This window comes from Onychostruthus taczanowskii, unplaced genomic scaffold, assembly GCF_017590055.1.
Source record: "Onychostruthus taczanowskii isolate IOZ18803 unplaced genomic scaffold, ASM1759005v1 scaffold46, whole genome shotgun sequence".
Lineage (NCBI taxonomy): Eukaryota > Metazoa > Chordata > Aves > Passeriformes > Passeridae > Onychostruthus > Onychostruthus taczanowskii.
The window spans coordinates 6,052,991-6,069,812 of record NW_024502125.1 but is presented as its reverse complement, the minus strand read 5'-3'; the positions used below and the strand labels follow the sequence as shown (position 1 = coordinate 6,069,812).

General features: G+C 39.4%; 2 protein-coding genes across 5 annotated transcripts in view; one reads left to right on the top strand and one right to left on the bottom strand.

Moving 5' to 3' along the window:
- The window catches only part of IQGAP2 (IQ motif containing GTPase activating protein 2), a 122,828-nt gene that overhangs the window by 76,199 nt on the left and 29,807 nt on the right, over positions 1-16,822 (top strand). Inside the window, exons 9-15 of the mRNA XM_041414630.1 lie at positions 561-648; positions 1,245-1,408; positions 1,928-2,015; positions 4,421-4,584; positions 5,123-5,283; positions 7,581-7,705; positions 9,745-9,908. Of these exons, the coding sequence (XP_041270564.1) occupies positions 561-648; positions 1,245-1,408; positions 1,928-2,015; positions 4,421-4,584; positions 5,123-5,283; positions 7,581-7,705; positions 9,745-9,908 (954 nt within the window). The remainder of the gene's footprint in view (positions 1-560; positions 649-1,244; positions 1,409-1,927; positions 2,016-4,420; positions 4,585-5,122; positions 5,284-7,580; positions 7,706-9,744; positions 9,909-16,822) is intronic.
- Positions 5,291-16,255, bottom strand: F2RL2 (coagulation factor II thrombin receptor like 2). Of its 4 annotated transcripts, XM_041414635.1 has the most exons (3): positions 16,046-16,255; positions 13,500-14,334; positions 5,291-6,514 (listed from the first exon to the last, which is right to left on the bottom strand). In XM_041414635.1, exons 1-3 carry the CDS (start codon positions 16,101-16,103, stop codon positions 6,415-6,417), a joined length of 993 nt encoding a protein of 330 aa, XP_041270569.1. In that variant the 5' UTR covers positions 16,104-16,255; the 3' UTR covers positions 5,291-6,414. The 4 variants fall into 4 exon arrangements, with proteins under 4 accessions (XP_041270569.1, XP_041270565.1, XP_041270566.1 ...); XM_041414631.1 differs by lacking the exon at positions 5,291-6,514 and having other exon boundaries at positions 12,200-14,334; XM_041414632.1 differs by lacking the exon at positions 5,291-6,514 and having other exon boundaries at positions 12,200-14,328.

Genomic DNA, 16,822 nt, shown 5'->3' with positions numbered 1-16,822 from the left:
TTGTCATGCTATAGCAATAATATAGCTTATGCTAGAGCAATACTAATTGGCCTAAAAATTAACTTAATTTTTAAAATTAGTACAATTAAGAAAAGACACCCACTTTTAGGATAACTAAGAGAAATAATGGTAATTAAATACGCTAAAAGCCAATTTTATAACACTATGATTACTATGAATATGAGGCAGCTTAACTTTGCCCAAAGGCTAAATATACCAGAAGATTAAATGGTTAAAAAAATAGTTTTCTCCCATTAATTGCTTTAGGAAAAACAAATCTACTGCTTAAATAGTTATAAACACAATAATACCCTTCTTTGAGTATAAAGTATAACCTCTGCCACAGATATTTAATGTGAAACTATTTGCTGTGTTCTTTTATATGAGAGCTAATGGTCTCTATGACAAAGTGCTAATTTCCTCAGTTCACTTAGTCAACAAATTGCTTTACAAATACATTCAGCAAATGCTTCAGCTGATGCAGTTTTAATGACTTTGGCTAATAGCTTTTCTCTCTGCAAACTGTTTTGAGTGAACTAGCAACAATTTTGTTTTCTTAGAATGGCACAATTTCTGATGAAGAGAGAGATGTCTACGAGGAGTTGCTGACACAGGCTGAGATTCAAGGCAATATCAATAAAATAAACAGTAAGCTATTCTGGATCCTCATGGAAGTATGCACAAAACATATGATCTCCCAGATTCCAGCTGAATGCAATTTGAGTCCACCTGAACAAACAAAATATTTCTATGGAAACTTGTAAAATATGCACAAGTGGCTAATATCTGTCTACAACTGTTTTTGTCATGCTATTCTTTCTCTACTAATCTTTGCGGGGGGAGGGGCTAATTTCTGTTTGTGGTTTTTGCTGTAAGAATTCCTTAGTTCAGAATCAAATCATTTATTGCCTGCTCTGTTTCTGTATGTTCTTTTTGTGTGCAGAATACTGTAAATTTTGACCCCCTCTTCTATATAGACCCAAAATTCATTCATAAGCTTTTGCTTAGCTGCTGGTTGAACTGCTTCCACCCAGGCTCACTGAGAGCCAGAGACTCCCTTTGCAGGGTTGGACATGAAGGAGGTAATTCTCTGCTAGATAATTGGACATGAAAGAGGTAATTCTCTGCTAGATAAAGATTGCCACCCTAGCTGGCTTTTACAAAAAGTGAGATGCTGACAGCAATGGACTTCTTTTCCCCAGGAAAGCTGTATTTGCTGTTTATAGGCATTGTTTTCATTTCAGTTCACATAGCTTTAGTCCAAGTGAATGAGGCTATTGACCGGCAAGATGAAGGGGCACTGATGGCAGGCTTGAACCACCCTGCTCTGAGCCTACTTGAAGTTCTGCCGCAAAATTCCTCATGGTACCTATTGCAATTGTGTGATTCTAAAGAACAGAAAATGCAGGTAATCTAATTGAACAGGTGCGACATGTCAGTTTGCAATTTTTTAGCTGGTTTTAATCCAGAGAGAAATTGTCTTTACTCTGCCTTTCTGCATAATTCATGAAAAGTTTTATAAAGATTTGAGAATAATTGATGGGCTAATCAACACCAAAGAGCTGCATTTGCTCTGAAGAGCATGGTATCCTTGTGATCATTTACTAACTTAAGATATAAGAAGAAAATTTAAGTATAACATGCAGCCCCTAATATTTTGTTACCAAAATAAGTTATAACTTAAGTACAAATAAAACTAATATTGAATCATTAACATTAAAATCAAGTACCAATTGGGTTTTGAGGAGAAAATCTATTAATTTAAGTAAGACGAAAATCACAGAAAAAGATTAATGCTGTGTTTACTGAGCCTTGTATTTGATGCACAGGTGATAGTACAATCAAATTCCAGTGTACCATCACCAGACTATCCCTTATCTCCCATCAAACAAAAGCATAATTAAACCTTGTTTTTCTGATCTGTTAGATAGCAGGCATTCCAAATATGCTCGACAAAAGTGAAATACAGAAAGAAGTTAGTGTTGCCAATGCAGAAGCTGAGGCTCACAAGCTTAGTGAGTAACTGTTTTAATACTCTTTACCATTACCATTTAATTATGTTAAGATAATTGAATCCACTATTTCTTGCAAAAAACAAGGTTTCTCAAACTGAAACCATATGTGTTGCATTTTGCTCTCATAATCTATCTTAGTGTCACAACTGCCAAGTCACCAAACCGTGCTGCACTGGATGCACTCTTATTGAGATAACTGATTTGAGCTACTGGCGCTCACAGCAGCAAAAAACTGAAAGCTTGATGGCTTGAACAAATATTTATCAGTGCAGTATTAATGCTCACTTGGGAGCAATGACCACACTTGTAGAATTAGCATGGAGGAATACTTTTTACATTGCAGGGAAAATTATTCTCACTTTTAGACACGTTATCTAAATTTAACTTATTCTTAGTCTGTTAAGAATGCCACATGACACAAGTGAAAAAAAAATATATAGTTAAAGGGGATCTAAATTTGCAGTGCATGTGTTGCTGCTTTTGACTGGAAACTTCTTTGCTAGGAAGTTAATCTTTGGTTGATCTGCTGTCATTTCATACTGCATCTGGGCATGGCTATTTTGTCTCTGGTACTGTATTCAATGCTTTGAAATCCAGGCTGATTGCTTTTCTGATGTGCCTTAAAGGCTACACTGTAAGGTCAGCTTAAGTCAAAAGATAAATTTGACTTTATACCTTAAATGTTAGCCTGTTTCAGATTAATTAGTCATGGTGAGGAGTACTTTCTCTGAAAGAGTTACCTTTTGATAAAGGAAAGGAAGAAGAAAATATGATGTGTGAAAAGCATTAACAGCAATCTGGAGAGTAACTTAGTTCTTCTGTTTGGCTTGAGAAGAAAAAAAATAGTGGCTTTTGTTATAGGACTGTGAGCAATGTAAAATATGTTTGGCAATTTGCATGCTGGGTTTCAAAACTAGAAGTCAGTAGCTTGGTTATTGGCTGCAGAACTAGTCTAGTCCATTAGTGGGCCTTGACTCCTTTCCTCTTTACTTTTTTCTTTAAAAAAGCATGTATGCATACTGTAGCTGTGAGAGCCTTTCCTGGTTTCTAACTTTAGGAATAGCCAATAGAGACAATCTTCAGGGACAACATGGCCCCATATGACTCTGCTTCAGAGAAAATTAAATTAAGAGGTGAGGGGCTTTTTACGTGGGCCTGGCCAAAAGGTTTTCAAAGACTTTGTTTTGTATAATAAGCTCTGAGTGTTGCTGTATACATGAACTGTGGATGCTGTCTTCTGTACAAGTCTTGTCTTAGATTTGGGCAATCAGTGGTAATTAAAAATGTTCCCTGGGTTAACAGTACACAGAAAAGCCATGTGATAAGGTAGAGCAGTGGAGCTTATTGATGGAAAAGGCATTTGCATAATTGCTGTTCTTCACTTGGCCACATGTGCTCTAGCCTTCAAGGTTGCTTCCCTTTCTGCCAGACCAGAGTGGTGCCTTGTACAATTTATTCCTGGGTGTGTCCCGGCCTGGGTGTCTTCAGAGATGGCTCCTCCAGGTGTGCAATTGTGGTGCCAGTGACTAAGCTGAGGGATGTTGTAATGCTTCTGCAGTTGCCCAAGTGGGAAGTGTTTTTCAGCATTTTTCTGCTGGGCTTCAAACCCCTGACAAAGTCAGTCCAGCAAAATGCAAAACAGGCAAGTTGTTGAGGTACTGAAAAGGTTTACACTCATAGTCCCATATTCCTCTATTTGCCTGTTTAAATTAAAAACTGAGCTGTAGCAAAGGGATTCATTTCTAGATGGCAGTGCCTGTAAGGACTCATCTTCCACACTGGCAGAAAAGCAAACAGGTGTTGGCATGCAGAGGAAGTTCTAGAAACCACAGCCTGTGGTTTTTCATGAGTTCAGCTACTAATTTTCTGGTAGAAAGTCCCATCCCTCTAACACATTTGGCTGATTTCCACCAGCCTCCTGAAATAGACACTAATAATGCTGTTGGTACTTCAGGTACTGGCCTGTTTTAGCTAGCTCAATTAGATCCTGCCAAAGGAAGAGGTGAGCCAGGAAATGTGGTGCAAAAGGAAGGGAGCATTTGGGATGAAGCAAGACAAAGGTGCTGACATACACAGCAGTACCTGCTGCAAGCACACCCAGGAGGAGTTACATTTTTTCTGTGCTAGGGTGGGGTCAGCTCCTTGTTTTGTGTTAGAGGTGCAATAAGCAGTCTCTCATTTCTAAAAGTCCAGAAATTTTCAAGTCCTCCAGTCAATTATTTGCTCAATACCTTTGAACAGAGACGGTTTCTGCAACATTCAGCAGTCATATCATTACACAAAAATGGGTTTTTCTCTTATGACAGAAAACTATATTCTTTATAATAACCTAGTTGACATTTACAAGGCATGAAGAGCAAACAGCATATGAAAATTAATAAGCTTTTTTCCCTGCTGTTCTTTAGAACTTATAGCGGTTGACAATATCAATACAGCAATTCGTAACTGTGATCCTAGTAAAACACTGGTTGCACTGATGAAACCCGAGGCACAGCTGCCTGTTGTTCACTCATTTGCTGCTGCTGTCTATCAGACTGAGCTGTTCAACCTCCAACAACAGAATGCTGTGGTAAGAGTGAAAAGCTTACAACCTGCTCATTGATGTTGTGTAGCCAGACCATGAGAGAGCACAAACATAGCATGATGTTGTGTAAAATCAGACATAATTCTCTTGCCATGGTGTTATGTATTGCATGAATTATTTTTGTTGAAAAGGCAATATTTAATTGCAGAGTTTGTTTCTTGCCACACTTCAGTCTGGCTGAGCTCTTGTGTTGCAACAAATCAACTGACTTTTTTTAATTGCTGCATGCTCTTAATGAGGACTAACTCTAGTTTATATATTGTGTAGAAAAGTAATCCCCTGTTATGAGTAAGATCAGAAGAGATGAGATTGTGGGGCAAAAGAAGGAAAGGAAGACTGGGTGGAACATAGAAACTCACTGAGCTTCACCACCACTGTTGTATCAGTCTGGCATGCCTGTGACTAGGAAACTTTCAGGCTTCTTAAATCAAGCCCATCTCCTTGATGGTATCTAGAGTGTGTAACTCAAATCTGTTACACTGCTTATTTAGCTTTCTGACTGCAGTACATTATTGTCCTACAGAACTACCTGGCACATGATGAACTGTCTATTGCAGTAGAAATGTTGTCAGCTGTTGTGTTGCTAAACCAGACCTTGGAAAATAAGGACATCCTAATGATAAAAAATCATCTCAGAAACCCATGCCTTGGCTTCAATAATCTGGAAGAGGAAAACTTGCAACGGTAAAGGTTCATTTTGTCTTGTCTGGATGAGACTTGGCAATTTCTAAAAAAAAATAAGTGGGATTTTTTTTTGGGTGGGCTGTCCTGTGTTGTGGCTGTGAAGTTGAAAGAGCTGCAAGATAAACATCTGTGGATTAAATTAATAAGGGAGAGTGTGACAATTGCTGTACTAGTTGAATCTAAATATAAGCGATAACGCAGTCTTGAAGGCTGTAGACATGTGAGTTGCAGGGAAAATATCCTCAGAAAGCAAACACGAATATCTTACAAGGATTTTTGCAGACTCTAAAAACTGAAACAACTGTAGCTGGAAACTGTTAATCACTAACCATTCTGCAATTCTGAAAGATGGTCTTTGGAATGAGATAGTGTTTAATGCCTCAAGGTCCAGGTGATCTCTTGAGCCACAGCCAAGCCCTTTTTTGCTTGGTAGAAAAGTGAATACAATGCTGTGGCAAAAACATATGTTCAACATTACATTTTAGCCTTCACTTGGCTGCCAGCTGCTTGCTTGTCACTTGCCTGACTTACCACAGAGGAGCTGTTACTGCAGTTGCTGTCCTGTCTATCAATAAAAAATTAGGCAACAGAAGAGACCTGTGCCCCCAGCATGCAATGGAGAGCATGGGAATGTGGACCAGTTCCTGTCTCTTGGCACAGGCAGTGGAAGCCTCCACATGCTTCTGGAAGGCATTAGTAGGCAAAAGGGACCACAGAAGCTGAAGATCTTGACTAGGCCGTCAGGGGACACGAATCTGAGAGTGGCCCTTGCTGGGCATCTCAAAGCCAGAAGGAAGGCGGTCAGATGAGGAATAAGAGGCTCTAATTTTGGTGAGAGAGAAAAATGACATAAAATGGAGCGAAACTAATCTGCTACTTTGCCTCTCCTGATGTGAGGTGGTGCTTGTGAGCAAGAGAAGCAATGTTATGAAGATGCAGAAATGGCCCCAGAGTGTCCCAAATGCAGCATTTCTGGTGATGTTGCTGACCCAATCTTTAGATTACACTGTCAGTAAACACAGATGAAACAGCAGGAACTAGCTGGACTTGACAACTAAATAAAATTTTATTACGCCATTATGTTAACCTGTGCTGCCAACCATATGTTGAATATCACAGGAAGCTCTGACTTTACCAGAAGAGATGTAGTAGAGCTAGAAAAACTTCATTGAGGGAGATGCTGTCCAATGGCTTTCTATCAGAAGGGATGGACTTGTTTGGAATATGTTTCCTGGAAGAGAGAATTTAGGAGAAATATGTCATAGGTCTCCAAAACTGTGAATGTTGTGGAGAATGTTTATAGAATCAGTTACTAGATTCTAGTAGCTCTAGTTGTTTGGAGATTTTTGAGAACTTAATAAAGTAAATATTGGACCCTATCAAATATAAAGTTTAATTATTTTTTAAAAAGCTGTCAACTCACAAAACCTGTAGTGGGACTAATTCCTGAATAATACATAAGATTTTAAAATACAGCAGGTAAATTAATGGAGTGTAGCCTTGTTTGCAGCAATTAAAGTGATACACATTCTCCAGCTCCAGAAATCCTTTAAACACAGATGCTGGAAAGACAAATCAGATTAGGAAATTATGAATCTCTTCTATTTTAATTTTTTTTTCTGCCAGGCATTCGTTCCTCAGGCTTCTGATGGAAATAGAAGATGTGTTTTATCTGACATACTGTAGCAGTTCTGTGCTTAGTTTGGGAAAATTATTTAACTTATATACACATGAATTTGTGCCACTGGGAAGGTTTCCAGCTTATTTGATCTGTGAGCTTTCTAGGAAGAGTAGACACAGGCTACAGAGCCTGTGCTTGGACTATCTTGAGTTGTGGGAACAGGGGCATAATTTTTTTTTGAAGTCCCTTGCCCATGGTTCATTATCTTCCTCATGGAGGTAGCAAGGGATGCTGCTGCGTGATACTACTGACTGAAATTCTGGTCTTTGAATTAGTGTCAGCAATAGTTTCATAGAACAAGAAGCTGACTGTAATTTTCCCCACATTTATCTGTTGCACCACAGCAAGTTGTATGTATGTGTATGTATTGCCATCATGCCACATAACCAAGAAAAGTTCTCTGAATTACAGGGCCATCTCTTCAAATCCTGAAATGCATGTGTAGAACAGGCAGCTTGCATGTCTGTGTAATTTCTGCCAAGAGCTGAGTTTGCCTGAAATTGAGTCATTGGAAAAAAATACTAGTCATTAAATGATGGCTGATACATCTGACTAATTTTTATGGCACTTTATCTTATATATGAAATACACTTATGTATTTTATATCTTCTTATAGTTATGCTGATACACTATTGTCTATTAAGTCAGAGGCTTCATCTCAAGGCCAAGATTATTTAAGCTGGAATGATATCCAGAACTGCATTGACATGGTTAATATGCAAATTCAAGAAGAAAATGAAAGTAAGTAATTCTTCCTCCACATTGCCCACAGAGGTCATAGTCAGGTCTTTGGTATGTAAATCTATGAACTGAGTGGCCTCATTCAGACACTCCTGAAAAGAGAAATTACAAATTTTTGAAAGAGTATTACAAATTTTTGAAAGCCCTGATGATCTTTGAATGTCCTTGAAATATTCCTGTTTGTTTCAGAAGGCTGAAGGATATCACAGGGTGCCTGCCTTCTGCAGTGTTAAAAATGCTATGGTTCTGCCTGCTTGGCAGTGTCTTCCAGCCCTGGATGGTCTCACTTTGGGGATTTTGCAGTTGTAAGAAAAGAACATATTGGGAGATAGGGGAGGAAATTACAAGTGGTGTTCCATTGAAAAGTGTGTTTTAATGTGTAAATTATTCCAAGTGATTGTTTTTCACAAAGGAGTCAGTAAGCAGTCAGACAATGCAACTATCTGTCTTGCTTTCCTTTTGGGTAACTTGATTTCCTCTCAGACAAGTAGCTTCTTGTGCCCATGGGTTCTCATGTGAATGGATTTAGAGTTTATTTTTGAAGCTGAATGTAAGTGTTTTGCCATAAGAGGGTGGCGTTATATTAAATGTAACAGCTGGTCATTTGGGCCTCAAAAAAGTTAAAGCACCAAAATTCTTTCACCGTATGTAGAAATTTGAGGCTATCGAGTTATGCCAAGATTGCTGGAGCAGGAAGAGGCAGCTTTCAGACTGCCTGCCATTTCAGAAACAGTCTCAGTGCACTTTGAGAGCCTTTGTAAGACACAGGCTGTTCTGGCCCTTCCTGGACTGCCGTTAGTGTCCTGCATGCTGCTGTTTCCTACCGGTAAGGGAAATTTTGTATTGCAGAATTTCTAAAACTGGCTGGATTATTGCTTCCTAAATCTAGTCCAGGGGTTGCCATGGATCCTCACAGCTTGCTTGCAATGTGTACCCTCTGACAAGGTGTGGTGCTGAGCAGTTTATTTGACTGGCAGAGTCACTTTTTTTGTCTGAACCCCTGCACTTGTTAGGAGTTGGAAAGGACCTTGCAGTAGCAGTGAAAGTCTTCAATACCAAAAGAGCTGCTCTTACTCTCAGTGACACTGGCCTCTGCCTGGGAGTGTTTAGAGGGGGCAGATGGGCAGAGAGAAGAGGAAGAAGGGAGGCCACTGTTTCTTTAAGCAAGTTCCCATATCTGCATAGTCCCTGTTTTGGACCACTTTGGACAAACTGCTCATTCCCCAAGCCTTATGATGATGTGGATCTGTGACCTTGCCAGGTGCGTTGTGGTGGGTCTGGAGACACTTGTTGAGGGATGAGCCAGTGGGAGCAGGGATGTCATCCCTCACAGGTGATGGTGAAACCCTTGACTGATGTCTTTCTGTGGTCCTCTTTAGGGACTACAAGCAGTGCATTTCAGTACTGTTTAGGGGCAGGAGGAAATTGATTTGAAACTATTGGGCCTAGTCTGAAGAAAATGAGTTAAAGGTTTTATTAAATACATTGGGCCTTCCTTCCTGACTGAAGTACTGAGTGCCACTGGTCAGCATTGTTACATTGGTTATTTCCAGAGAAATTGCAAGAAATGAGGTTAAGTTGCTATGTAATGCTGTAGCTGGGAGTGCGGTATATATGTATTTGTCCAAATCAGGGTTTCAACCAATGTGGTCTGAAATCACTTGAAAACAAAACTTTCATCACTGTGAGCCAATATGTTAAACATATAAATATGTGACACCCAACTTTTTCTCAAGCTTCATGTAGGTGCTTCTTCCCAGAAAATAGAAAAATCTGTTTTCCCTTTTTTGTCAAGGATAATTTTGATTTTTAGGAAGAGTTTTATCCAGATATATCAATAATTGTGATAGGAAGGAAAGTTGTATAGCATCAAATGTATATAAGAACAAAAATAATTTTAAATCAGCTGCTGTTGCTGCCTCTGCTTCTTGTTTCGTGATTTTTCTGTTCTTCACGTTACTGCTTTGTCTGTATGTGATATCAGAAAAGTTGCAACTTTCTTTGATAAGTGCATCTTTAATAACTTTTCTGTCTCACAGGAATCATTGCAATTGGACACATTAATGAAGCAGTTGACCAAGGAAATCCTGAGAAAACTCTAGAAGCCCTGCTATTGCCCACAGCCAAGCTGCAAGATGTGAGACCAGTAAATGCAAGGCATTATCAGGATGTTCTGCACCATGCCAAAGCACAAAAATGCAAGGTTAGAATATTTACTGTTGTTCTCCCTGAGAATTGAAATGCCAATTCTTTTCACTTGCTTCTGTGTCCCTGTCCTGGTTCCCTGATATTTGCATTATCTTTGCCCAGTGAGGCTGTAAATAAGCCAGTGACAACAAACTGGCACTACGTAATTTTGCACTATAACTTATTCTGACTGGCAAAATGGATTAATTCTCAATGTATTAAAATTAAGATATTTTCTGCATATGTCTTACTACTGCTGTAATCTCACTTACTTTAATTCTCCTAGATTGCTGCAGCTATTATAAAATACAGGCAGCAGCAATACTCAGGAATTTGTATGGGGATACAGTTATAGGACTGTGTCAGGCAGATAGCTACACTATGGATGGAAAGTGAGGTTTTTGCCAGAAAGAAGTCACAATTATGATGTTATTTAACAAATCTTCGGGAAGTATTTTGAGGCATCTCCTTTGCTGATGTTGTTTTATTATAGTGGAGTATTGTATATATTTCTTTCACAGCTTTATCATGCAATAACAAGCTGACAGTTTTGCATGTGCCTTCAGTTTAAACCTATCTCAACTGGATGTTGCTATCTGCTTCCCCAAAAGCAGTGGCCTGGTTAGCATTACAGCTCAGGGAAGCATAAACAAAGATCAGCCCAACAGCTTGCAGGATGTGACTGAACACAAGGTTAAGTAAAGCTACGAGCACAGCACTTAAAATGTCCAGTGTCTGGAGAACTCAATTAAAATTCACACAGTATGTCCCTGAGGTAACATGGTGGATTAGGGAAAGTCTGCAAACATTGGCTTGTAAAGTGTCTTCCAGCATTTGTGTCACCTCACCTGGGGTACCTGCTGAGAAACCATGTTGTCAGAACTTGGGAAAGGTGTTTGCACAAATCAATTTTCTCACCAGGGTTCCCAGGTAAGGGCTTGTTTCACTGAGCCGTCAGTGCTGAAAAGCCTTCTCTCTCGCCATGTGTGTTGGGGAGGGTTTCGTGCACTCTGACTTCATCTGTCCTGGATGGGCTGGGGTCAGTCACTGGTGCACAGTGAGGGTGCTGGCTGCACTGTGCTGACCCAAGGCATGCCATGTGTGTGCACAGTGAGCCAGGATGTCCCCAAGGCACTGACCTACAGCCCACAGGTGCCTGCACACAGCTGTCCTACCCTGACTCACTCCTGCCAGCTGCCCCAGTGCTCCCAGATGCAAGCCTGATGCCTACTCCTGTCCTGGTGTGAATGTACTCTTAGGAAACAAATGAGTGTTTCAAATTTTGGAACAAAATTTGTAGAATCTCTTTGAAGTCTTCTCTTCATAAGATTTTTGATGTTCCAGAAGTCCAGAGACTTCAGCTGGCCTTTTTCTTCTGAGCTATTTTGGTTTTGCAGTCTTTTGGCAACTACTTAGAGCACCTTCTCTGTGAAAAGCAGTGTTGCTGCTGTTTCAGAAGAGAACAAGACACAGTGCTCCCAAAAGAAACACTCAGATGCATACTTCCTCTTTACAGTGATCAATCATAGATATGACAATTCTTTAGGTAAAAATATGATTTCAATTGATATTTCCTTGAAAAAAATCCAAACACAATTGTAAGGATAGTGCAATTTCTGAAGACTGTCTATTTTCCACTTTTTCTGATCCCTGTTTAAAAAGCAGATCTGTCACAATTTGTGTTTAGCATGTTTTAAGAGTGAGCTGTGGTAAAAGGAAGTATTTGATTTACAAGGATCAGATAGATCTCCCTATAAACTTCCTGCCCCAACATCTGGAAAAACATATGCGTCAAACCTACTCACTTATTCTAAAAAGCTTGCTGTCACTTCCCCATAGCTGTGGTGATCTGGGGGAGTCTGCACCCAAATCTGCCAGAACACATTAACCTTATAATCTGAGGTCCTTATCTCAGATCTGACCTATTTGTTCCTTGCTTGAAACTGAAAACACAAACCTGGAACTCATTTTGTCCTGTAAATCATAAACCACAGCTTTTAACAGTTCTGAATGCCTTTTCAAGCCAAATGTATTCAGGTCCCAGTGAAGAGAAACCCTGTCTTAAGTGAGCATATCATGGATAACTGGAAAATTTGACAGAGGGACCAAATTACTATGTTTGGTTGTAGCGTTTTTTGTGTGATAGGTACAGAGGTTTTAGTTAGGTTCACCTAACTAAACATATTTTCAATAGTTGTGTAATATTTGAATTATTTTAGAGTTATCTTTGAAAATTGTTCTTATGCATGTTGAAGGAATGGCAGGATTAAAACTAACTTAATTTAAGAGCCAGGAGAAATAGAAAAAGGGGACCCTCACCAGGCTGCAAATTCCCTTGAGGCATTTTCCAGTGCAACTCATTTTATTTAAGTGAAGTTTTTTTACAATACTGTTATCAAAACAACATAAAACATATTCATCCTCACTTACATGCTGCAGTTACAAATTCAAATGACAACCACTGAGGTAATTTTCTAGGAACTTAGTATGTAGGTAGGTTTTGAGTTTCTGTGAAGGTAAAAATGGACCCATTGTTTTACTAATAGTCAGTGGTAACTAGCTGTAGTATTTGTAACACTGTAGGTATTTCCTGTGAGGATGTGGAAATAGAGAATACTACAAAATAGCTTCCGTGTTTTGCTTACCAAGCAAGAGTAATATATGCCTGGATTCACACTGATAAGGGTTAGCTCCCAGCAATCCCTGTGGGTTAGGGAAGTGCGGGCGCTGACCAAGTGGAAGAACAAGTCTCCAGTGCAGAGCTGGTTAAGCAGCCTCATGGGAGAGGTAGCCTTGGAAGAGTCAGGTTCTGTGTCCACGGCTGTAGACCTACTGTTATGTGAACCTATGGGGACTCTGTATTTCCAACATCCGGGGCAGTACTTGCTCTTGACTGCTCCCAGGCATGTAGAAAGTGCTTGTTCGCATTTTCACCAGGCCAAAATCTTGGTTTTGTAACATTGTTCCTACAGTGATTGTTGGCTGAGAGCTAACCTGAAGTGTCATGAATTGCCCTAGAAGTGCTCTTTGGATGCTGACACGACACCTCTTCTAGTGTTTAGAGGCTATGGTGACTGATACTCTGGCAGTTTCTCCATGGCCAGAAAGTGATCTCAGAAAGATATGGAGGTGCAGAGCCACTTCCCTGAATCTAGGTACACAGGGTGTTGCAACACACGTAATAAAGTTAGAGCTGGAGAAGTGTATTTTTGGAGATATTCCTTCCTGTGGAAGGAAGTAAATTTAACTGAGATTGTGTTTTCTAACCCATTTTACTTGAAGTATAAATATCGCACCTGAGATTTGTTGCTGTCTGTGTTAGTACTATACAAAACCATAATTCCAGTAACAAATTCATTTTTCCCTGGATATTTTAACCATTGTCAGATAAATATTGGATTGACTCCTAATTTTTGACATCAGAAAATAAAGGAAAGGATCAAGACAACTGTTTAGGCTGCTAAGACATAAAGCAATTAGATAAAAAGAATACAACCTATCTGTGTTGTAATAGTAATAGTTGATGTGATGGATAATAAGGATAATATTGCTTGGCACAAAGCAAATAGCAAAGATGGTAAGAATCAAAAGACTGACTTTAACATACCAGAACCATTCGTGAGTCTTGAGTGTTCGTATAATCGAGACATAGCAGAACACGATAGTTGTGAGCGGTAGTAAAAACCCGAATACAGCTAAGGACACGTAGTAGTAGAACTGGAAGGAAGACACAGTTTCACAGGCACTGTGCACGTCGTGGCAGGTATAAATGTCCAGCTGCTTCACATAATAGCTCTGCTGCATGATGGCAAGCGGGAGCATGTAGAGGAAGACGATGGCCCACACGGCAGCGCAGGCCGTGATGGCGTAGGCGCGCTTCGGGAGGCTCTTGTAGGTGAAGGGGTGAACGATGGCCAGGTAGCGGCTGACGCTGATGCACGTGAGCAGCAGAATGGAGCAGTACATGTTGCCGTAAAACACCGCTGTGGTCGCTCGACACATGGTCTCCCCAAATATCCAGTTGTTCCCGTTGATGTGGTAGGCTATTTTGAAGGGCAGTATGACGCAGAAGAGCAGGTCTGAAACAGCCAGGTTTGTGTAGAGGACAGCAGTGCACACGGAGCGGATCCTGAAGAGGAGCATCCACAGAGTGATGGCATTAGATGGTACACCCAAAAAAAGAGCACTGAGGTAGACAGCAGGTATTAGTTTGGTGCTCAGAGAGCTGGTGAGGTACTCCAGCGTGGTGTTGCTCACTTCTGTTAACGTGGAGTCATTTGACTTTTTTGAAGTGCATTTGTTTTCTCTGATATGGATGGTTGTTGTTTCCCCTTCTATAGCATAAGGCGGGATGTAATCATAGTCTCTCGCTGAAATTCCACGAAAAGTTTTGATAAGAGACACTGTTTTAATTGCAGAGCCATTCCGTGAAAATTCTGAAGCTTAGAAATAAAGTGAAAATTGTTAAAAAGGACAAACTACTGTATTAACAATATAACTCACCTTCAGGAGCAGAGAAATATAACCATCTCTACGTGAGAAGCAATATAAGTTTAAAAGATTTGGAGATATTCTCCTCTGCTTGGGTGTTCAAATGTACATCAGTCTTTATTTATCATTTCACACCAAATCTTGAAAATTCATCATTAATGCAGTGTTAGCTGATCTTTCTGCATTTTGAGTGTTTTCAGTAATCTCTGACTACTGAAAACATCAGACACTTCTGTAATGATTATGACCAGTGGAGGGTTTTTTCCCCAGTAGGAGGAATGTTGGTCATTCATCATATGAGCAGTCTTTGTTTAGGCTTGATCTAGCACCATGACTATCCAGTCACTTCACGTATGAAATGAATGACTGTAAAAGATGCAAAAAGCACTTTCTAGTCTAACACAGATTGAAACTTTCAAATTAGAAAACTGAAATTACCCTTAGTTTTTTGGTCTCGCATGTCAAATTGTTATTCTTCGGCTTCTGACTAAAGCAAACCAGATCTTTTCAGGTTCTTGTACCTGAGCAGGGCAATGTCTTGAGAATTGAAAACAAATGGTTGGGCAGGTGTTAGATATAATTTACTGGGAAGTAAATAAAACTTTTCAAGCAGCAGGAAAATTATCTGTGAGTAAATATTGTCAGCATGTGGGCAGAAACAGTAATACTATTTTATTAACACCTGTTCCTCAATCTTTAGTAGAGAAATTTGTAGAGACATTGACATCTTCACATGAAGCACAAATGTGTTCAAAAGGCTTTTTAAAGCTGTGTTGTAAAATGTATTTTTCACAGTAAACAGTTGTGCATTTGTGTCACTTAAATTTTCTTAGCTGCTTTTAATCCAAAAATATTAATTGTAAAGCCTTCAGCATGGACCATGAAACTGGAATTCAGAAGCAAACTGACATATGGGTGAAAATCTTTGGACTTTTTTACCTTTCCGTATTTGAATAAAATAAAGAGAATAGTTTTATTAGTGTTCACTGCCAGATTTACAGTAGAATGTTTTAAAATAATAATTAGCAGAATGAATAATTTTTAGTAGTTTTTTGATGGCTACTCCAGAGAACTAGTTTTAACCACTCATTAAAAGTCATACATGTGCCTGCATCAGCTGGCATGTGTGTAGATAGATAGATATAGGTATAAATACATATTTATATATGTATATATATGTGTGTGTGTGCATATATATATATATATATTTATGTATACCAGCTTTTCAAAATGAGCTTGGTTTGAAAACACTTTTAGTTCTAGGCAGGTTTATTATTTGATCATTTCCTTTAGTTATTTTTATCACAATAGTCATCTGAGCATTTCCTTCTAATAACACCATCTATGAAGTTGTAAAACAAGACACTACAGGTTTAAAATTATTGTATCATTACAAAAATACTAGATAAAAGATGTGTCTTCAGTAAGTGCAGAAAGTCCCCTTAAACAAAATTTTTTATAGAAAATAATGGACAGAGGTAAGGTGTCACTGAAATGAAAGAATAAAAATCAGCTTTAAAGGAGACATCCTGGAGCAGTTTTTTGTAACTGGTACATGCGTGTACAACTCATTTCAAGTTTGCAGCTGGTAGAGCAACAGCATTATGAAAAAGTTCATGTTATTGACTAAAATATGGAATAGATACAGAAAGGAGGACTCACCTGTGGTGCAAAGACTGGAGGTAAAAGAGAGCAGTCCAGTGAAAAACAGTATCTTCATTGTAGTGTGTGAAATCCAGCCAGCTGAACAATGGTGCTGCGCTAGTTCATCTCAAGAGGCGTTTTGTGGGGTCTTTTTCCCCTCTGTAAGGGACTAAAGAATGATTGATCTGTCCTCCAGAAGCATCCTGTAAGCATGAGGTTTATGGTAAGGAACTAATTTGTTCTTTGTCTGCTACAGCAAGAGGGTGTGACGTATCCAAATATGCACACATGACTCAGTTTCAGCCTCAGCCCAACACAGAGATAAAATTGCTTTACAGCAGCATTTTAACTCCTAATTTACCACAGGCCTGAAGCTGATATGCAGGGTTCTACTGACATTTGTACATACAGATACTTGGAATAAAAAGGTGCTTTCTGGAAAAATCAAGGGGTGTGTGTTTAGTAAATCCTCAAGGCTCTCGTTCAGAGACCAAAATGTCATGTGGGCTGAACTCTGTACCCTTCTTCAGAGAAAAGCTGGGCTTCCAAAAGAGTGTGATGATCTCAGTTCAGCAGAAGGAAAAGATGGAAAGAAGCCACACATACAAAAATGCTTCAGCAAAACTGCATTCTGCTTTGCCTTCTGCTCCCTGCCCACTGTTAGCTGTCTGGCTCCTTCAATCCACCAACTGTCTCTCCTCAGACAGTTTCCACCCCTCCACAGACTGCAGCCTCTAAAACCTTTCCCCTGTTTTCATTTGCTGCTTTTTTGATCCCTTCCTTTTACTCTGTCTG